This window comes from Crocodylus siamensis, chromosome 3 (genome assembly GCF_052110815.1).
Source record: "Crocodylus siamensis isolate JL-2025a chromosome 3, ASM5211081v1, whole genome shotgun sequence".
In the NCBI taxonomy this organism is placed as follows: Eukaryota; Metazoa; Chordata; order Crocodylia; family Crocodylidae; genus Crocodylus; species Crocodylus siamensis.
The window spans coordinates 131,533,648-131,556,528 of NC_143397.1; the positions used below are offsets into that span (position 1 = coordinate 131,533,648).

A 22,881-nucleotide genomic window follows, 5' to 3' on the forward strand; every position below is an offset into this window, starting at 1 on the left:
TTTTATTGAAAGAAAGATCTAAAATAGACACCAAAAGGCAGTTGCCCACATTGATCATTTGGACCAGCCTCCCCTAAGACTTCCATGAGACAGTGTGAGGAGATGTAGTTTAATCTTTTATAGGTTGCAGGCAACTAGCTTGATTGTATCTAATCTAAGTTGAAGTGGCTCCCTATAAAGGGAAAACAGAAATATTTTATCCATTATAGTAGTTCTCATAATTCATATTAAAAAGACTCCTATGTCTTTGAGTCTGGCTAAATACTGGGTGTTTTGTAATGTGTATTTTTATCTTTAACAAAGAGACTACTGGAACTGGAGAAACTACTTCAAAGCTCATCTAATCCTAGAATCAGACCAGAGGTGTCTCAACAATCACAATAAGTGCTAAATGGTGCAGTGAAAGAGCTATCCATGTAAAACTATTTCTAAGGAAAGTCTTTGCAAATTAATTTCAGTCAGTTGTTTAGGCCTTGAGGACATGTGCATGCGCACACACGCGTGTGCACACACACAGAGTAATGAGTGTTTTGAGTCAGAATCACATGAAGTTGGCAGAGTTCTGTAACACAAACAGAAACTTAGAACTTCAAAGAAAAATCAAGCCTATTAAATAATGAGTCCTAAGAAGTGTGTCCCTCTAGTCTAAAGAGAGAATGAAGGGCTTGACCTTTCCGGACAACGTAACAGAAAATGCCAAGGCTGGGCATAATTCAAATGCTTAGGAACTCTATTTCAGTGCACAGAGCTCTGGCTTGTGGGGTGGCGGGATTTGTCCTGTGGGTAAGGTCTAGCTTGGGATGTGAGAGTACCCCCTTTTGAGAGTGGGGGTATTAGCACTTCCATGACCCACAGGCTTGCTGTGAGGATAAACATATTAAACATTATGATGTGTCCAAATCACATGATGGGAGCTATATAATTAGTTTAGCTAGGTAATCCTCTGTAACAGCATACAAACCTCTTGGAGTTGCAAAGTGGAGCTGGAGACCCTACAAAAACACACACAGCTCACTTTTCCAATGTTTGCCAGAATACGAGTCCAAGCCCATAGAAGCTGAACATAAATATCCTCTAGAAATATTTTGATATGCATGAGAATTATATGCAGTAGTTTAAAAAGTATGTGCAACCCTATGATCAATTTATAGTGCTAAAACAATGGGATCTGGCATCTCCTAGACTACCACCATTCAAAAAAATGCTCCTAGCTAAAATATGAATTATTCTATGTTCTTAATCCTTCTGGCACTGTATCAGTGGGTGTATTATAAGAACCTAAATAGTCTACTCTTCAGGAGTAAGGTGCGGGGAATATCTGGCTGTTGCCCACTTAATGTCTGGGATAATGGGGGAGTTTGGTGGGTTTTGGTCTCTTGGTTACTGTTGTCTAAAATATCCTGACACATGAATCCAAAGCTGTGCTCGTGTCTCATGTAGATCTAGCTATGCTAAAGGGAATCCTGGAATGGAATGGAGCTGGCTTGGGCCAGCCACAGCTACTCCATTAGTTGAAATCTAGCTCATGTACTTCTACAATGGGATACAGTCATGTCCACTGCCCTACAGCCATGCTAAATCCACATGGAGAGCTTCTGCTTAACCCTTTCTAGTGTGCTTTACCAACTGTGGGACCGGGATCTGAAGCATATGGGTTGAAAGAATTTGCAAAGATGGATGAGGCACCTTGTTACTCCCACCAAAAGGTCTGTATTCCTCGTCTTTTACCACAGTACTTACATTTCTTATTTCCATGTGATGTTCCTTTCCTTTCATTTATTTCATAGATTTCATAGACATTAGGGCTGGAAGGGACCTCGGGAGATCGAGTCCAGCCCCCTGCCCAAAGGGCAGGAAGTCAGCTGGGGTCATAGGATCCTAGCAAGATAAGCATCCAATTTACTCTTGAAGGTGTTCAATGTAGGTGCTTGAACCGCCTCCGCTGGTAGACTGTTCCAGACCTTGGGGGCTCGGACAGTAAAGAAATTCTTCCTTATGTCCAGCCTGAAACGGTCTTGCAGGAGTTTGTAACCGTTCGACCTCGTCATCCCTTGGGGCGCTCTGGTGAACAGACGTTCCCCCAGATCCTGGTGGTCACCCCGATAAACTTATAGGTGGCCATCAGATCACCCCTGAGCCTGTGCTTTTCCAGGCTAAAGAGTCCCATGGTTCTCAGCCTGTCATCGTAAGATCTGTTTTCCTGACCTCTGATCATGCACGTGGCTCTCCTCTGGACTCTCTCAAGCTTCTCCACATCCTTTCTGAATCGTGGAGCCCAAAACTGGAAGCAGTACTCCAGCTGCGGCCTCACCAAGGCCGAGTACAAGGGGAGAATGATGTCCCGGGATTTGCTCGAGACGCATCTATGGATGCACGCCAGCATTTTGGTCGCTTTACTAGCCGCAGCATCGCATTGCAGGCTCATGTTCATCTTGTGGTCAATGATGACCCCCAAGTCTCTTTCTTCTGTAGTGCTAACCAACGTAGCACTGCCAAGCCTATAAGGGTGCTGCAGGTTTTTCCTCCCAAGGTGGAGAACTTTGCACTTATCGGTGTTAAACACCATGAGGTTCTCGTCTGCCCATTTGCTGAGCTTGTCCAGGTCAGCCTGGATCACCCGCCTATCTTCTGGCATGGATGCTTTGCCCCAAAGTTTGGCGTCATCGGCGAACTTGGCCAGTCCACTCCTGACTCCAATGTCCACATCGTTAATGAAGATGTTGAACAGTATGGGTCCCAGGACAGAGCCTTGAGGGACCCCACTGGTCACAGGGCACCATGATGAGTGACTGCCATCAATCACAACCCTCTGGGTCCGACTACAAAGCCAATTTCCCAGCCAGCAGATCGTGGTGGAGCCAAGGCCACAACTGGGCAGTTTGACCAAGAGGTGATCATGGGATACCAGATCAAAAGCTTTTTTGAAGTCAAGATATATGACATCAATCTCTTCTCCCTTGTCCAGGTGATAGGTCACCTGGTCATAGAAGAAAATGAGATTGGTCAAACAAGACCTACCCGCAACAAACCCGTGCTGGCTGTCCCTTAGAATGTTAGCGTGGGCCAGTCCCTCAAGGATGGCCTCCTTAATAAACTTTTCTAAGATCTTCTAAGATCTTCCCCAGGATAGAAGTCAGGCTAATGGGCCTGTAGTTAGCCAGATCCACTCTCCTCCCTTTCTTGAAGATCGGCACCACATTGGCCTTCTTCCAGTCTTCGGGCACTACACCAGAGCGCCAGGAGTTTTCAAAGATCCATGCCAGGGGCTGGGCTATGACACTCACCAGCTCCTTGAGTACCCTGGGGTACAGATTGTCAGGGCCAGCTGACTTGAAGGTATCCAGCTTCTCAAGGTGTTTCTTCACGAGGTCAGCATTGATGGAGGGTAGGGGATCCCCCTCACCCAGATTTCCCTGTCCCATAGCAGGCATGGGCATCCCGTGTGACTGATGAAAGACTGACGCAAAGTACCTATTTAATAGGTTGGCTTTTTCCTGGGCGTCAGTTGCCAGTTGCCCCATCTGGTTTAGCAGGGGTCCAACATTGCCCTTGCTTTTCCTCCGGCTCCCCACATATCTGAAAAAGGACTTTTTGTTGTCCTTGATGCCTGAAGCTAGTTGGAGTTCAGTTGCAGCCTTGGCTTTCCTGGTTTGGTCCCTGCAGGACCGGACCAGCGCGGAGTAATCCTCCGTGGAGGTGAATCCTGTCCTCCATCCTTTGTAGGCTTTCCTTTTTAGCCACAGTAGGTCGGCTAGGTCTCTGGAGAGCCAGGGGGGCTGCTGTGCCTTCTTGCTTCATCATAGCATTGGTTCCCAAGCTAATCATTTCCTTGACACTCCTCCTACTTCGTTGTGAAAAAAGAAGAGAGAGAGTGTCATGAAGATATTTCTGAAACCTGAATCTTTGCAAGTCATCCTCCTGTTTCAGGGGACAACATTCTTAACCCCAGAAGAGATGGCCAACTGTGTTCAATAAAACAAGCTTTCTTCTGCATTTGAACTTTGTGCCACTTAATTTCAACAGCAGCAACTGTGTGTTGGCTTTGTTAAGCAAGCTTGAAAATAATTAGTGTTACTTTAACTACAGTGGTTACTCACTGCTATTCAGCTCTTCCACCAGGTATGACCCAAAGAATAATTAACTGCCATTCATTTTTAAAAAAAGGTATGGACGGCCACAAAAGTAAACACCATTTTTAGTCTTTAGTGTGGCCCATGCATTGGTTCGCTACCAATTTCCTGACCAGTCTTACAACTCCAGATCTCTAAAGCAGTCACACCATGGCATGACAACACCATACAGTCAAAATGAGCTGTAAGCTTTGGCCCATATTGAAATAACTGTAGGAGAAATCCTTATCAGTATTACAGAACATGGCTTACAGCCCTATAGAGCTTGCATGGGTGGGGTGGTGCAGGCAGGGGTTGTGCTGTATCTAATATCAATTTGGAACATCCCAGGGATGACAGGACTAAAATGGTTGTGCTCCTCAACTTGAACTTTGGAAAATGCAGCTAACTACTAGAGATGAGAACTGGAGATGCCTTCTAGTTACTGTGGCTAGCGCCTAAAACATGAGCTTCCAAGTTCTAAACCTGAAGAGACATGCAGGTTTCTGCCTCCCACTTGGAAAATCACTAATGGGGATTTGAGATGAGAAAGAGAAAGAGTGGTTGGTAATGGAAAATCCCTACAACTAGATATTTGGTGTGTGGAGAAAGCAAGGGTATAGGTGTTAGGGGAACCTGTCACCAGGGGGAAATAAAAAGCAAACTAGACAAGCAGCAAGTGAGATGTGGTCACTCACAAGAGGCCTAACTAGAGGCTTAGAGCTGATGTCTGAGTAAGAATGAAGCTCTGTGAAATAGTGGCTGAGCAGGCATGAAGGCAAAGAAGGAGCCTCGACTCCAGCGAGGAGTGAAAGAAGTGATGGGAATGATTTTGCAGCCTTTATCTAGCTTAAAATGACATCTCAAGTCCATGGAAAATAAGTTGCTCCCTTTGGTCTCTAAACACAAAGGCACAATTTTGTAATCTTCTCTCATTGTTTCTGGCATTTTGTATTCCTGGCACAAAATGTACAAAATGCCCTGTCAAAGTCTAGCAATGCCATGACAATTTCCAACCCAAACATCAGAGCCTTTCTGTCTAGCTTATTTTTCTCCCCATATCTTACTGTTCCACCTGTGGATAGTAGAGGTGCTCAAGTAGAAGTTCAGTCCATATAAAGGAAAATGATCTAGGGGAAATTTGAAATAGATGGGCCTTGCAGCATTATACATTAGGTCTATTTATTAAAGCCTTTGGAAGGATGAGTTTAATATGAACTGGATTAATCTATTGAGCAGGTGAGAAGCTACAGTGGGACATGTGTTTCAAAGCTGCAAGTATTAAATGACCATGTTCCAAACGATTAGTTCTTGTTCTGCTTGTTTTGCTCTAGTCTAGCAGCATAAAACTATGGTAAAGCTACTGGATACACCCTACTGCCAAACTTTCAAAGGGAATCCTGGAATGGCATGGAACTGCCATACACTACACAGCTGACAGGAGAGAAAAGTGTGCAGTCTTTCTTTGTCTGTCTTAAGCAATAGCTGATGAAATGATCCTCTGGGAGCTAAATGTAGCATAGCAATCAGGACTATTCCAAATGATGCCATGACTGGCTTGATTCCAGCCGAGTGCATGGTGAGGACCAGTATGGTAAATCTATCATAGTTTGCTCCATCAGAGATGGGTTACTGTCAGTGAATTTTCAAACCTTCCCATAAATCGTTGCAGATGTTTTTGGTTGCTTGGGTTTTCTTTAACTGAAGGACACCTTAATAAACCCCCACCGGTCTGACATTTTGTGCTTTTGTTAGTCAAAGAAAAAATGTTTACGAGTCTGCATGCCATTTGCACCGGCTAACAAAATACATATTAGCAAGGCATTTTGACAAAGAAGAAGAAAATATCTCACATTGATGTGAGTCATTTTGGCCTTAAATGCACTTCAAGTAGAAGAAATCTCAGCAAAATCTTTATAAAATGCTGACATAATATATCCCTTTTTAAATGATAGACCTAGAAAGTTATATATGATTTGTACTGTATTAAAAAGCTGATGAAAGTAGATGCCAATTGTTAAGGTTCCAGTTTGTTAAAGCCATTCATTCCCTTCCCAACTTCTAAATAATAATGAAAATAACATACATTTTTTCTGTGTGTTATTTATATATTTAACATGCCCAGCAGGCTATCTGGCAAACAACCTAGAGCTAGCTAAGCAACAAGGCAAAGCTTAATGCCATCTGCTGGTGGAGGCTTGTTAAACATTAGTGGTAGTAATCTGTATGCAAAAAGAGAAATACTAGTATGCCAGGAGGTACTGTCCTCGTATTGCACTTGAAAAACTGATCAATATATCTCAATGAGACTTAAAAACTTCTCACTCAATGAAATGAGAGAGAGCGAGCGAGCTAGCAGAATCGGTATGTGCAGTCCCCCAAGTAATTTCTCTAGTATATAAACATTGAAGAAACCTTGGTAAAATAGACATTTTCTTCTACTACCACCATACATTTGTAAAGAGGCAAAATTTGTTCCTCTAAGCCAGTTGTGCTAAAACCTGTGGCCTGAGGGCCAAATCTGACCTGCAGAGCTGTGTCATCTGGTCTACTTGGATCTCCTTGGGCCTGGAAATTTGGCAGCAGGGGAGAGGTGGCAGCATTAAATACCATGGCAGAGCCCAAATTTCCAGATGCAGGGGCAGCCCAACAGGCTGGATACTATAACTCCATATGCCAGATTGCAGGGTTGCTCTGCAGCTGGATCCAGCGTGCAGGACTATGCTGCCGTATCTGATCATACCTACGGACCAACCCTGTGTGTCGACCCCATCGTTGGGATCCAGTCTGTGGACCAGCCCCCTGCCACACATCAGGCTGACTGGTAGATAGACTAAGCACCAATGACCTACTCTAAATTATATTCAGATGCATAGCTCCTCACTTAGAAGTTCATCTGATGTTAGATCCTTGTACTGTGAGACTGATGATAACTTTTATTTACTAAAAATATAGTGGATTATCAGACAAAAATCTGAGTCAGGACCCCAATAAAAATGTGATTTCAGAAAGCAGCTGGGGTTTAATCCTACCTCTGCAGAAGCTGATGGCAAGAGCTTGCATTGACTTTCAAGAAGAAGAGGATCCAGGTATGCCTACAAGATCATGTTATGGTGCAGTGATGCTTACAGGGAAGCAAATAGGATGGACCTCTTTGGATGTAACCAAAACCACAGTACACAGAAAAATTGCTGCTGCCATATCTGAACATCAGTGATAGGACTGCAGCCACACAAGGTCTTATTTCATAGCATGTCCTGGGTGTGCTTTGTGAAAGACATGAAGACCTAGTTCTTGCCCCAGAAAGTCTGCCAGCTGTATTATTAACATGAATACCATGTGAAGTGGCCATGCCACTTTGGAGTGGCTTGAATGGACCACAGCAACCTGTCCTACAGTTTATTTCTATTGGTATGGTTTAGTGGAAATAAGGAGGGGGTGGGGTGGGGAAGGGAAGACATAAAGAAACTAGCTTTTCTCTTTCTCTCAGGCCAGCAGGTTCCCAGGAACCCTTTCATCACTAGGGAGGCTCCAGCGCCCCACAGAGCCCTCTGTGAGGCAGGCAGGCTCTCGCACTTCCTGATGTGGCTTTATATCTGTCGACTTTTCAAAAAGAACAAACCAAACCCCTGGAAGCACGATCAGATCAGTAACATCCAGGCAGCTTGCGCTGGAGAGAGGAGGCCAGCCCTGCCCCACCCCCAACTCCCCTTCAACAGCCGAGAAACAGCTACACTTGCCACTGAATGACAGCGGGGAAACAAAGACCCCCTAGCCCTGCCCCACAGGCTGCCTGGTGCCCGTCACACAGGGGCACGGGCATGGGGTATGGGATTGACGGAAGGGCAGAGGTTTTGCGATGTATTAGCTGGAGCCACAAAAGCACCGCCGCCCGTGAGTTTGTGTGGCTACAGACACGTGCGTGTGCACACATACGTACGTGTGCCTCTCTGAGAGGCAGGCGTACCTACCTAGCTCCGGCTGGAGGACGCGAAGCTCCCCCTGCGGCGGCGGGGGCACCACCGGCGGGGTGTGGCGAGGAGGGCGCGCGCGTGCCGCGGCGGCAGCCCGCCCAGGCGCGAGGCGGGCGGCGCCCCCCGGTGGCCGCGGCGCTGCTCCGTCCCGGGGATTCCCCGGCGAGACGCCCCCTCCTCCCCCCGGTGCGGCCGGCGCCCGGCGGTGAGTCAGGCGCGGGGCCGGCTATAAAGCGGCGGCGGCCGGCGCTTCCCTGCCACACGCCTCATGCCTCACGCCTGCATAGCCCGCTCCTCCTGCCTGCGCCGCGGGACCATGGGCTGCGCTCGCCTGCTCCTGCTCCTGCCGCTGCTGCTGCTCGGCTCAGGTAGGCAGGCAGGCGCGGGGCTTCATCGCTGCACCGGCCCCGCACCGGGGAAGCCTGGCTGGGCGCAGGGCTCTCCCCCTTTTTTCCCCTGCAATTTCTTCTTCGCTTGGGATCGAGAGGCAAGACCCCGCAGCGAGCGATGGGCGCGGGCAGGGATGGAGGAGTAGGTCCCTGGGGGGGTGCCGTGCCCGTGCAGGACGGGGTGGGGGACGCTTGGCAGCCTGGGGACTTGTCCCTCTGCTTTGTGCGGGGATGCTGCCTATGGCACAGGGATGCCGTCACCCTTTCGTTCGTCCATGCCAGCAGTAGTGATGCCCAGGCGATGTCCAGTGCTAGGCTGAGGGACAAAACGCAGCCCCGGCACCAGGGATATAGTCTACGCTGGCAGCGGTGATGCCCAGGGCACGTGCCTTAGCAATGCCCTGCGCTAGCCTGGGGGATGAAATGCAGTCCGGGCACTGGGGACATAGTCCGTGCCAGTGGTGGTGATGCCCAGGGCATGTGCCTTGGCAATACCCAGTGCTAGCCTGAGAGACAAAATGCAGCCTGGGCACTGCAGATGTTGATTTGGGGCTTGGGAGTGGCTCTGCAGTGTCATGATTTGGGTCTGTTTGTGCCATGGTGTCTAGCTAGGAGGTAGGCAGGCAAGGTTCTTTGGGTAGATGTGATCTCTTTTATTAGACCAACTAAATAGTTGGAAAATATTGTTCATTGCAAGCTTTTGGGTACAAACACCCTTCTGCAGGCAGAGGGAGGGTTTGCAGTTGTTTTGTGCTTTCCTGGATGGGATAGGAGCCAGCATCTATCCCACTCCCTGCCACTGGCTTTCTGAGTAGAGCCCACAGGAGAGGCCCCTGGGTGTGTGTAACTCGGTCCCGAGGATCACGCCCCTGCTAACCCTCTGCTCTGCCCCTCTCTCCCTTGCAGCTGTTGGTGTTCAGCTGGGAGCTGAGAACGGGCCCTCTAGTGCCCCCTTGCCACTGCGCAGAGCCAAGCGCTGCTCCTGCTCCTCTTTAATGGATGAGGAGTGCGTCTACTTCTGCCACCTTGACATCATCTGGATCAACACACCACAGTAAGTGAGGGAGCCAAGGCGGCACTCCCTAACCTCTCTTTCACCCCGAGCCTAATTACCCTGGTGGGAAGCCAGTTACCATAGTTACCTTTTACCCATCCCACTGGAAGGGGGAATGGGCAGTGTCTCGCGGGGACAGTGCTGCCATCGGCTAATGCTTCAGCACAATGAGTGAGAGGACACTGCTCCCTGGGATACAGCTGAACAGCTAACTATACCATGCAGTTAAAAGGCTCTTCAGTCCAGAAGAAAAGCCATGCAATAAACCCTAGGCTGCTTCACCCTATGCTCTACACTCTCTGCAGGGGGGGGGGGGAGAAAGAGGATGTAAAAAGCCATTCAGTACTTCAGAGGAAGACTGAGGGGGGTGGTTAAAGAGGGGTAAGAGACTCACGATGGGGACAGCATGTATTTACACAGATTTCCCTGTCCTTTGGGAGTATACAGCCCAATCTGGCTTATGTTTCCATCAGTCCTTTCACTAGGGAAGACTCTGTGGAGAAAGCATGTGAGATTTTACTACAGAGATGAAGCAAGTCGCTTTTAAGAGTAGGCACAGCAGATCTAAAGCTTCCACTGTTCCTAAAGTATAACCAAGGATGTGCTGTGTTTTGGTTCAGAGTGTCAATGCTATAAAATGCTTTTCATTGAGAAGCACAGGACACAGCGTAGTGGCTTGATTCAGCTAATCTTTACTTACTACGAGTAGTGATTTTTCCTCTGTGAATCACCCCAGTAGAAGGAATACTATCCCAAAAGGATTATAATTATGCTTGGGGATAACCTCATGAGTTCTTAGTAGCAACTATTATGCATTAACACATTTTGTAGATTAGCGAGGATGTGTGCAATGCATAAAATATTTCATTTTTACACTTTACTCACCAAGCGGCAATATGGGGTCATATCCTCAGCAGGTATAATGAACATTGCCCAATGACACCAGTGAAAGAGCTCTTCCATTTCTTTTATTGATTCTTTTTGTGTTTGCAGTTTACCAAAGTTCACATAGGTGAGGTTTTATTGCGCTCAGTTGCACACTCAAAGTTTTAATATCTTTCTAGAATTATGACCAAAAAGCAATTAATCATGCAAGTAGACACTTTAATCAGCATTACTGTAGGATTGTCAAAAACATTTACATGGAAGTTATAACCAATTATAACCAGCCAAGATTAGACAGAACATCCTTTGTTTTTTGAGGCCACAAATTTAAATTCTTTGATTCTTTGATCATAGGAAAACTGTGCCATATGGACTTGGAGGTCCTTCTCGAGCCCGGCGATCTCTGAAAGACACAGTCTCTGGAAAGCTTGCAGAATCAAACAACAGATGCCGATGTGCCAACCAAAAAGACAAGAAATGTCTGAACTTCTGCCAGACAGGAAAAGAACTCTGGTATGTTATTGTATATGTTATTTTAATTGGCTGTGAACTGCAGTAATAATAAAGGGGGCATTCACTCAGGTGAATAGTCCCTCTGAAATCTAATCCCATGACTTCTCATCATTGCTGATAAGGACAGTGCAGTTTAACCCAGCAGTGTCATCTGATTTCGCCATTTATATAAATGCATGCGACACAGCACCAGGCATGTTAGCTTACATGCAGAGCAGGTTCACTTTAATCAAGTCTGTTCCAACACAGTGGGAGCAGACAAAATGCATGTGTATAAATGCTGTTTGTTTTTAACAGCTGGGTTTTTTTGTTTTTTTTTCTTTGCTGTAAACAGGGCTCAGTCCACAATACAGAAGGGTTGGGATCATCTCAACAAAGGTGAAAGTTGCAAAGGACTGAAGTGCCTGCACAGAGAACTACTTAACAGCAGGAAAATGAGAAGGTGAGCTTCCTTTTGCGGTACTGAAATGGTTGATGCCACGATAACTCAAGTATGCAGAGAACATACAATTCTGTTCTCAAGTCAATGTAAGTTCAGCTGAGGGCAGGATGGAGTCCTGAATCACAAAAGTGGGGCTGTTGCTCATCCATATCTTGCAGAGTCAAACTTACTGAATTCTGTATAGTTTCCCCCGCTTGCTCTGGACTTGTAACAACTCCAGCCTGAAAAAAGCTTGAGAAATTTTAAATATTGACAGCAACAGAACTTGATGTTTTAATGTGCTCATGAATTATTTCATCTTCTGGTAAGATGAGAAAATAAAATACATTCAGAGGCAAATTTTATGCATAAAATGCAATTTCTTGAATTGTGACAGTTTTATCCCAATATGTAAATAACTTTCCATGTTCTGGTCATCAGTGTTAGCTTCCTTGTTATCCAATTTACTTATGTAAAGTAAGGGCAAAATGTAACCATTTTAAATGATGTCTGAGGAATAGGGTAGGGAGATTGAAGCCATTTGAATCAAAGCACTCATTTGAGGAGTGGGTGGCTCAGCTTTAAGTCTCTGGTCTTAATTGGGTTGAGTAAGACTCAAATTTGGATCTCCCAGATCTTAAGTGGGTGTTCTTACTATGACACTGCTCAGAGAGTGAAGGGGTCTTATTTTGACCATAAATTCCACCTGGGGGAAAGTTTTTTGGTTCTGACACATTGGTCTTTTCTAATGAGAAACCACATTGTCAAAACATTCTGGACCAACTCAGCTTCTCTTCAGAATGGGGACATGCTGGAGCCCGGAGCAGCTGTTTGCAGCCTCCTGGCTACAGCCAGTCTATGGAGCCCGGTCTGCTTGCAGCAGGGCTTGCAGCCTCCCAGCCACCTGCTGGAAGCAGCCTGGGCTCCATGGCAGGCAGGAGTTACTTAGAGCCTGGGCTGGCGGTGGTGTGCTGAGCAAAATGGCCTTGTGTGCCATGCTCCGCACACATGCCGGGGGTTGCTGACCCCTGTGCTATTCTAAATTGAGTTTTATTTAACCAAAACTCTGTTTGAACCCACACATACATACACAGTTTGTTTTAATGGTTATGATAACATTTGGTATTTTTCCTGTTTTCACAGACTAGAGGCCATTGGTAACAGTATCAAAGCTTCCTTCCGGATTGCAAAGCTAAAGACTAGACTCCATGAAGTGAAACAGCTGAAGCATAACAGAGCACACAGAAGGCAAAACAGCTGGGAAAGTCAGAAAACATCCTAGTGGGGAGATCACCTGCCCTTTTCCTCTATCACTACAAGTTATGGACAAAGCATTGCTGAAACTCTATTTTGCCTTTTAACAATCTACTCTGGCAAAGGCCCAGGATATGTCACTCACTCCAAATATTAAAGCAGCAAAATAAAAGCTGGAAGAGAATCTAAAGAAATCTTCTATTTGGATAATAAAGATGCAGCATCTCATCTTTCTGGAATCCCAGCTGATGAGTTACGTGGGAGATGGAAAAGTCCTCATTAACAAACTTTAATTTGAGGGCTGACTTTCCAGAGGAGGAGTGGAACATCTGAATGTTGCTTCTGAAGAAAAGACATAAAAGGGATTGTTATAAATGAATGTGACAGATTTCAGGGAGGGAAAAAAAAACATATGCCAAAAGATGTTGCAAGAAATACCCAATACAGAAGAAGATAAAAAGCACGGAGATCACGATTTGAAAGGAGAGACATTTATTTTAATTTTTTTAAATTCAAATGGAAAATGAAAGACACTGTGCTACTTTAATCAGGACTTCTTGCATATATACAAGTCTACCTCTTGTACTTTATGTTGCACTCTGCTAAAATACTTTTACACCTTATTATTGCCTTTGCTTATCAAATGCAACCCTTTGCCTTTTTCAGAAACTTGGTTTGCTAGTATAAGCACAGCTATCTAAATGTCCTATGTGAGTGAAACACTGTTTTATGGATAATCAGGGTTTTGGATGATGAAAGGAATTTTCAACATAAAACACAATGGGAAACACTACTTTGTTTAACATAACAGGATAACAAGGTCTAATAATAGAGACTGTACTGTCTTGTATGCTGCCAGTAATCTACTGAACCACATCTATAACAGAAACTGTTGCAAGATGAGGATTTCTTCAGTGTCTCACTTGATAAAGTGCATAGAGACAAAGGGTTGTTTAAAATTATGTCAAAAGGCTAATATTGGGTGAATGTTTCTAGCAGCGAATTTATTCACATTGTTGAATTTGCTAACTGGTGTCTGATTTTGAATTTTATTTGCTTATATTTATATCCTTGCAAATTATTCATTATATTTACCATGTTGAATATTCATTTAAGCAGGCCATATTGGTCTATGCAGGTTTTACATATTTCTGTATGAAATTGGGAAATGCTTCCTGCCTGTCAAGGTAAATATCTTTTAGAAATAAATATTTTTAACTACTGAGTTGATTTGGTTTTTAAAGTGTCTTGATGTCTTGATTATTTTCCTCCCCCATCCCCCATGACTTGGGTAGGCCAGAAGTGTGTGAATAAATAGTCTATCCAAAAAGATTCAGCTTGCTCTCACAAATTTTAAAGTAAAAACTCCCCTTGATATCATTAGGACCTTGAAACAACCCTGTAGGAGTTCATAGACAAGATGGATTAATAGTCAATACTTTGCATTTCCCAGCATCTTTTGCTAAATATGATTTTACATTTGAAAGGAAGCTTAGTTCAGATACTCCAGAAAATTGGGCCAAATCAAAATGTGAAAATTACTTTCCATTTCTACAGGGAAAGAAATAGCCCATCAAAACTTTTCAAACAGAACTTTGTCTGTATTAAAAATAGGCCTTTAGATTTTCTGGATAATGTATTAATTGTAAAGTTTAGAAAACCCCAAACTTTTTGCAACGCTTGCATATTCTTAAGGGTTATGTGCTTGAGGTATATCTGGAGGAGAGGGTCTGTGCTGGAATACTAATATACTGGTACATTGTGGGTGAGCCTACACATTCATTAATGTGCCTTAGATACTGCACATTTAGTTTAGTACATGCTTAATAAAGCGCTAACTAAATGCACAGCGAGTTACTGTGCAGTAGCACCAGCGCACAGTCATTTTGTGACACTTACTGCATATTAGCCTAATAGTAACACTGTTCATTAGCCTATTAGCACGGCTTTTAACCACCACTGTGCAGTGTTAGGCTTATGCACAGTAAGCATCTCATATAGATGCATCCTGTATGTGCTAGAAGCTGTTGCCTCCTTGTTAAAGACACAGGGCCTATTTTGCCTCTTGGTCACACAGGAAAACGTTCATTGAAGCCAACAAGGAGTGCACTGAAATGAAAGGAGAATTTGACCGACAAAATTACAAGCTGATTACAAACCAAACTTTTCAAAGAGTGCTCTGAACTCTGATAAAGGATGCACCTTTGATCTCCTGTTTTAAATAGAATGGCCTCTCTAACTGCTTTAACATATTGGATTTGGTGACCTTTGTCAGATGTGAGAAGACCTCATTTAAGCTCCTTCTTTTCTAGCAATTGACCCAAATTGTAAAGAAAAATAAATAAATAAATAATAGCCTGGGTTACTTTGCTTCCGAAGCTTTATGGTTTAAGTGAAATTCAAATACACAACATGTTCAGCATGCTCTAAAATCCTATTGCTGACCAAGGCTCCTCTTCTTTCCAAACTGACCTTACCCCCTCATGATTTATTTCAGTTAATGTCCTGTACACGCTGGACATTTGGTAAAAGGAAAATTTCCAGAGCCATTCAGGACAAAATTAAGAGCTCCGCATTTGATTGAGCCTAATTGACATACCAACGAGACTGAAAAACACATGTGCAGCTTCATGTTCCTTTTGGAAAAGCACAAGGCTACATGGCAACATCTTAACACAGTTTTAATCTTGACAGGGAGCCTCTAGCACCTGTTACATTGAGTAGGCATGAAGGCAGCATTAGGTGGCTGCAAGAATGCTCACAGCTGAATGGGTCTCAGCAAACAGGCAGCAGAAAGGTGCTAATGAGAAACCCTTGGGTCTAATTAAAGCATTAGAGGGCATGTGACTGAAAGGTGGTGGAGGCCAGGGCTCTCTATAAGCCTGGCTTCTGAGATAGAGATGGTATTTGGGCTCTGGATACTGGAGAAAAAGAAGCTTTTTAAAAGCTGCTATGGTGCTGTTATTGTCTGTAATGGAGAAGGAGTCCCTGGGAGTAAGAAGGATCCTGGAAGGGACAGGTGCTTCTGGGCTGATATTGAAAACTGATTGTGGGGGGAAACAGAAGGTGACAGAGGCTGGAGTCCTGTAGGACACAGCAGGTAGACCTAACTGCCAAAGGACAGCAGGCCCTGGGGTTGGGGCCCTGATCCTGCTACACAAGGCAGCCATTATCTGTCTGTTCCTAAGATTAGATGCACTGAAAATGACTTTCAGGTTAAATCAGATATAAAAGGCTTTGCATCCACACTGCTATTATGAACCTGGCTTCAAGACATTTTGAACCAAGTTGCTGAAATACGTTGTAGCATATGAAAGTTCATGCTTCTCTGAACAAGTTCATCTATAAGGTGCCACCTTGCCCTACCTGCTGCCTGACTTCACAGTAACATGGTTAACTCCCTGTCTCTGTGCTCGTGGTGGGGTGATACACACATGAACTTGCCTGAACAGAACAGGGCCCCATGTTTCAACTTATGAAGGCAGTGGAACACTTTCCATCATCTTGCAGGGTTTTGGGATTAGGCTGTTTGCTAGGCAGGAAAGCAGGGTATCACAGAAAATCTATTCAACAAGAAATTTTGATGCTTGGCTATTAACTTTTGTTAATATCAAAAATACCAACTTGGTATTTTCCTTGCCATAACATGGAGGAGAGACTAGCCCAGAATAACCAGTAATCCGGTGGTTGAAGAACTCACTTGGGGCAGGTGATGCCCAGATATAGGCCCTGATCCAAATATGGGCTTGAGTGTGGAGCTCCACGTCCCCTTCGTAGCTTGATGATTTGGACACTCACAAACTCAAAAATAGTTTTCTCCTCTTTCCCTTCCACTGCCACTCCTCCTTCCCTCTCCCCCGCCCCCCCCCCCCCCAAAAAATGTCATCTTTTATACAAGAAACCCCATGACAGCAATTTTGTATTTCTACAAGAGGTTTTGATTTTTGATGACTCTTTCTGCTTGGGACACGGTTTGTTGAAATGTGGTGCTGGACAGGAATTTATCTTGTATCTGGATCACCTATGTTTCAGTATAATCAAGCTAATACATGGAATTTTGAACTTGATACATTTTATGTTAACATGGGAAGCACAAATCTTTTCTTTCGGTTTCTTAAATTCAAGTATAATGATGTGCCCCACTCTTTTTTCCCCTGTTTCTAGTACCTCGCTGAATAGAGAAATTCTACAGATAGGTCAGAATCCCTTCTTGGGGGGCAGAGAAATAAAATAAAAAAATAAAAAAGAGGGTGGGGCAGAGGGCCTTAATGTTGGTACCCTCTCTTCTGGATTGTGGGCATTGAGGTCCACACCGTCAACAGTATATGTTACTTAAAGTAAACCAACTCAAGCAAAATTCCTTTCGAAACCACTGACTATGCATCTTGATTTAAGGACCAATTCCACTTTTACTGTAATCGCACTTGGCAGGTCAGAATTCCTTCTCTGAGCCTGTTCCTCCCCCTTTGGAAATTACTATTTATCAGAACTTTCACTTTTTGCAGTAATCTGTTTCCCTTTCAGGGTATGAGGTTTCTGTGTGGCCCAGGATGGAATTTCTTCTCAAGAAAGAGATTAAACCTTTATCTCAGGTAGCCAACAGGCCATTGGTCAACAGCATTCAGTTGGGTGTGGTAGACTTGCATTCAAGTCCAAACTCTACCTTGTTCAAAGCAGGAACGGGCAATTATTTCGGGTGGGGTCACTTCCTGAGTTTTGGCAAGCCATCAAGGGCCGCATGACAGGCAGCCAGGGGCAGATAAATATGAATTTTCTAAATTTTTAGGGGCCCCACGGGCCAGATAGAATGGCCTGGTGAGCGGCATATGGCCCACAGGCCACATTTTGCCCACCCCTAGGCTAGAACTTGATTCTCTTGCATTCCATAGGTGTGCCAGGACCACAAGTCTGGGGCATTTTCCCTCCTACCTTTTGGCTTCTCATGAAAATGTCTAAGAGTCTTTGCTTCACCACCATGTGAGATGAAAAAATAATTGAAATATTTAAACACTTTGCTAGTCGGGAAAACCATTTTTGCCCAGCACTGACTTGAATTAAATAATTGCTGGGCATTTGATAGGATTTTTGTTCCTTTCTGGATGACCACTTTTATTTATTTTCTCTGGACAAAAGTTCCTTGGAATTAAATGCTAAAATGAGCATACCAAAAAATAAAACTTCAAAATGTGACTGAAGTTACAAGTTGGGAAAATAACACGATGCTAATTAAATTCCTCCTTTCTTATCTACACCATTCTGACCTAATTCTTCCACAAATGCCTATTATGATCTGTGACACGTTATCATGACCTGCTGCACAATGAAACATCCAGTATGTCCTAATGTTATGTATAGAATTTACTCAGCCACATGCCAGTTTCTTTGTTCATGTTTCCTCACACTAGGATAAATTTAGATTCTAAAACACTCTTCTCTATTTACAAAATAAAGTGATTTGGATAACCTCTGCTTAAAAAAATATCTAGTGTTTGCCTTCTTTGTGGCAGATTGTTTACCATTGTGTGTATCAAATCATATCAATTCCTAGTCTGACCTCATCGGCATCGTGGTACTATTAATAGAAATCTCATGTGGCCAATCTAGTTTCCATTCTTGATTGATATCTTTATTTAATTTGGAAGCCTCTCTCAATATTCCTTTGGATACAAGAGAAGAAATTAGGTTCTCTGATTAAGCAGGGGAGGGGAAAAAAGACATGGTGAAAAGAATGCTACAGATAACAACATAAAAAGGCACTAGCCGTATCTTTTTTTTTCTTCGCTTAAGCATTGTTTGAATGAAGTTAGAAAACTCAGCCAAAATAACGTCTGTTGTTCTTTCTTTTATACCTCAATTGAGCCAAATGTTTGATTAAAATATTACAGTGAAGCCTCTTTCTCAATATCGCTAAATAAGCCACCACTATATCCTTTGCACTTGGGATAAGTTCCTGGATGATGCACCAGTTGAAAGAAGACCAGATTTTGGCTCAGAATGTCCCAGGACTTTATTGTATGACTCTGAGTGGGCAAATCAGAATGGTGATCGGCAAAGGATGCTAGAGCGCTTTTTAATTCTTTACCAGATATTTGATAATAAATGAAGAAGTAATTTTAAAAAACCACTTTTTGAAAGCAATGGGGCAACTTGCCTGTGCATGCTTTGGCTCCATGGAAGTTGGAATCGGGAATGGACAAGTCCAGTGGAATTTGAGGTTTTATGAGCCTCTCCAACTCTTAGGGTTTTTTTTCATCTGTAAAACTGGTCTGAGTTCACTGGCTATTTCCCCCTGTAATTTAAGCCTGGCTTGTGGGTTTTTTTGTTTTGTTTTTTGGTTGTTTTTTTCCCCCCAAAGGAGATTCAATTTAAAAAAAAACAAGTGCTTTTCTGCCCCTTAGCTAGAAAAAAAAAATTATATTGTATACAAGTGATAAAAGAACAGCTTCCAAAACAAAGGCCATAACTAGGCTAAAGGTACTGTCTTCACATTTTCCTGTCTTCAGTAGCATATCGGGGGGAGAGGGGGAGTGAGGCAGCTGCCCTTGGAGCCATTTTGGTGTTGGAATCACCCCTGGGAGCCTTTGCTATGCAGGTGCAGCCCCATGGCACCCAACCATATGGGAGAGGAGCAAAACAGCAGCCACCCCACAGGCTTTTGGCCATGGGAGGTGCAACTCTGCTTGCTGTCCTCCTTAGGTATGCTGCTTGGCAAAAACAGGGCACCAGGACCGGCCCCTAAGGAGCCTATGCTGTTGGGCTGCTACAGTTGACATAGCAAAGACTTCCAGTGGAAAGGGGGTGGGGAGGGAGGCATTCTGGTGCCCCTCCTGCAACCGGTGTGCAGCAAGTTTTCTCCTTGGCTGTAGTAGCCAGTGTCCCTGCTACTGCGGAGAAAGATGGGGCAGGTAAAACTATCCTCCCCACTCTCCAATGGCCACCACTGCCAGAGCCCTGCAGGAGCACACTGTGCCTCTACCTGTCGATACTATCAATGTTCCTATTCTCTGTACCTAGTTCAGCCAGTTACTAAGGAGCCCAACTAAAGTGGAAAGAACTAGTCATATGCTGATAGCTAGGCATGTGCACAAGTGTTTTAGTGAAACCGGGTCTTTTTGTTTCTTTATTGTTCTGCCTATTCACTTCTCATTTTACACTTTCATAGGATTTCCCCCCACCCCCTCATTTCTTACTCCTAATCAGGACAAATTGAATAATGTTCAGGACATGCCTTCAAATTCATGATACTTTACCAAGCTATGTATTTGAAGCAACTGTCAATTGCAACACATTTTGCCTAAGTGAGAGAAAACAAACGTGTTTGTGGTTAATCTTGGGTTGTTCAGGTCTAGAAGTGACCATTCAAACAACTGTAGACTTGATCCCACAAGGTACTTCTTAGCCATTGACTTGAAGAATAGTCGTATTTAACAATAAGCACATGCTTAAGAGCTTTGCTGAATTAGGCTGAGTGTTCAGCAGGATTGGGTAGATTTCTCTCTTTTTTTTTTTCATAGCTTGGCCTGAACTTGTTCATCTCCTCCAGCGGGTATGGCTGGAATACCATTGCATGGAGTGGAAAACAAGAACAGCGACACTATCCATACATGACAGACCTTGCAAAATACAGATCTTGTCTGTTGACTGTACATCTCATCTGACATGGAGAGAGATCTTTTTCCCATACATGGGCTACTTAATTGATGTGTTGGAGAGCTTCCTTTCTGTGGCAAGGGAAAAAGTGTTCAAAGATTCTTGATGCTGGGATGAAAATGGGGCCTGTAGAGTCAAAATATACTTTACTCCCTGATTTCCATACGCTTATAATGGGATACAGTAAGTCAGGAAAATTCTAAGCAGCTAATATGTGCGAACAGATTTCTTGCACCACCCTGTGCAATTTCCATTAATTAAGAATACTTTAAATCCACAGAACACCTCAAATAGGAAATGTTAATACAGTACTTCAGGTAATAATGCTTTGTATTGTTTTTAGTAGCACCTCAGAACATGTATGCAGAGCACATTATTTTTTTTATATAAGAAAGGAGATTTGTGAAAATCTCTTTTCATTTAAATGTCTACCATCAAGCTATAAATCCGATTAAAACTCATTTATTAACTCTTTATATATTTATGTTTCTTACTGATTCTCTGAAGTATTTACATACTTCAATGTAAATGGCACTCACACCCTGCTCCTAACACACCACCCAGGTGCACACATGCACATCAGAGAAGGTTCAAACTTTACCTGCCTGTTGCCCTGCACCCCCAGCCCCCGCTTTGTTTCCTTTATCATCAGTTTAACAACCAATGTAGCTGCTTACACTGGGTCGGGCCTGTTGTTTCCTACAGTATCTCAGTGTGACTACTCTTAAGAATCTGCTTCCTAGAGTAAGGAGACCTAAAACATTTATAAACTGTGCCGTAACTAGGCTCCACCTGATGTGGCTCCATGGGTGAGTTAGAAATGATAGCCCTACCGAACTGTATAATGCTACAGAACTAACACCTACTATTGTACTAAATACATTTTGTACTCTTCATATGGTATCATCTGCCTTGTATAGGTTAGTCTACTCAACCTCTCTTTGTAATGCTAGAGTATCAGGGTACTTGTTGTTTATACTACCTCTTTATTCCTTAATTTGTATATGTTTTGATCAAAGATTCACTAGGTACAGAATAAACTAAACAAATTTAAACATGTAAACATAACTAGATATAACTGGGATAATCTGAGAGACTTTTTGAACATGATGCCAAAGCAGTTGTCCGTTGGGGTCTGGGCTATATTTAGTCCTCTATATTCCTATAGCTAGTATGGCAACTGGCTGACTTAGGTGACTCTATAGTTTCCAAGAAATATGATTTTAAAGCTATTAATTTACAGCTACTAATTTTAAAGCTACTTCACTCATACAGCAGCTTCCCACTTAAATACCAGATCATTTTGTCCAAATCCAAAGCCAACTGAAATCACTGAAAAGATTTACACTGTTTCCAAGCAAAACTGAAAACCTCTTGGTTTTGTTTGTTTTATTTAGGTCCTGCTCCTGCAATCAAATGCAACTTTTGCAGAACCCTCCACCTATGTGAATCTCTCGCTCTCTCTGTATTTTTGGTGTGGGATATGTTAAAAGAATGCAAGGATCACAAAACCAACCCCTGCAGGAGTAAGATGTCAGACACAAGACCATCCTAGTGAATCAGAGAAGGATCCTGTTTCATAAAGCATACACACAAGGTAAGCAAATTTGAAGTCGCGCAGGTCTCCCTTGATTAGACATTGGCTAAGTGTGTGTGTGTGCGCGTGAGAGAGAGAGAGATAAGAAGTGTGATTACTGTATTTCTAACCTTGAATGACTCTTCTGGGTATGAAGTGTACTTTGGACCTACTTCCCTTTCCATTATCAGAACATTCTGAACTCAAAGCATGTTTTGCCCTGATTTAAAACCCTATTTAACTCAACAGACTATTGGTTAGGTTGGTGCAACTGAAGTCAGTGTGCAGCTTCCCAAAAAAAATTTTCAGTGGTGTGTCTAAACCACCACCCAGTGTTAGATAATGCCACAAGCAATGAGGCAGAACTGTGGTGTTTTTTTTTCCATGGAATTTACTTCTATTCTATTTCAGTGATGGTCACAAGCCTGAAGTTCAAGTTAAACATTTCTCTGAGCTCATGTGCTCATGCAGAGTTTGTGTGAGGGTGAGAATGGGCATGAGAGAGGCTATATGCAGTCTCTCATCACCCCAGCCTCAAAAGTCTGAGTGTTTTTATAGGTTCAAAAAACAAAATGGGCCCATTCTGCCTCCTTGATGCATTCCAGTTTATTTAACAACTCTGTGGGGCTTTGACAGGGGCATTGTTGAACAGATGGAGAACTCATGGCTTGGGTGACTTGGGTAGGCTAAGAAATGCCTCCTTTTCACCTTATAGACTTGCACATCAGTTCAGGTATCAGAGAAGCTGACAAAACATCTTCAGGAGTGAAGTATGCAGCAAATGATTGCCCTGTAGTGAAAGCCAGATAGGACATATAGTAACAACTTTGGACAGGAGCTGATGCAGAACTGCCCTTCTCTCTCCACCTCACAGTTGATAAATTACCAGAACTAATTGTTGCCTTGACAGGCTGTTGATCTCCGGAACAGCCAATTTATAAATGATGAGTTCCCTTACATGCTACTATTGATAATGCTGTTTGAAGGAGTTTTAAAATCAGTAAGCTCTACACAACAGAGAGCCTTTAGTTTATTCCCATTTATTGCAGGCATTGT

The 22,881-nt window shown here is 43.5% G+C and overlaps 1 protein-coding gene across 1 annotated transcript; it reads left to right on the plus strand.

Annotated features, from left to right (window-relative positions):
- The first annotated feature begins 8,310 nt into the window (after positions 1 to 8,310).
- Positions 8,311 to 13,817, plus strand: EDN1 (endothelin 1). The gene is made up of 5 exons (XM_090037278.1): positions 8,311 to 8,451; positions 9,379 to 9,526; positions 10,766 to 10,924; positions 11,259 to 11,366; positions 12,489 to 13,817. Exons 1-5 carry the CDS (start codon positions 8,352 to 8,354, stop codon positions 12,625 to 12,627), a joined length of 654 nt encoding a protein of 217 aa, XP_089893404.1. The 5' UTR covers positions 8,311 to 8,351; the 3' UTR covers positions 12,628 to 13,817.
- The last annotated feature ends 9,064 nt before the right edge of the window (positions 13,818 to 22,881 follow it).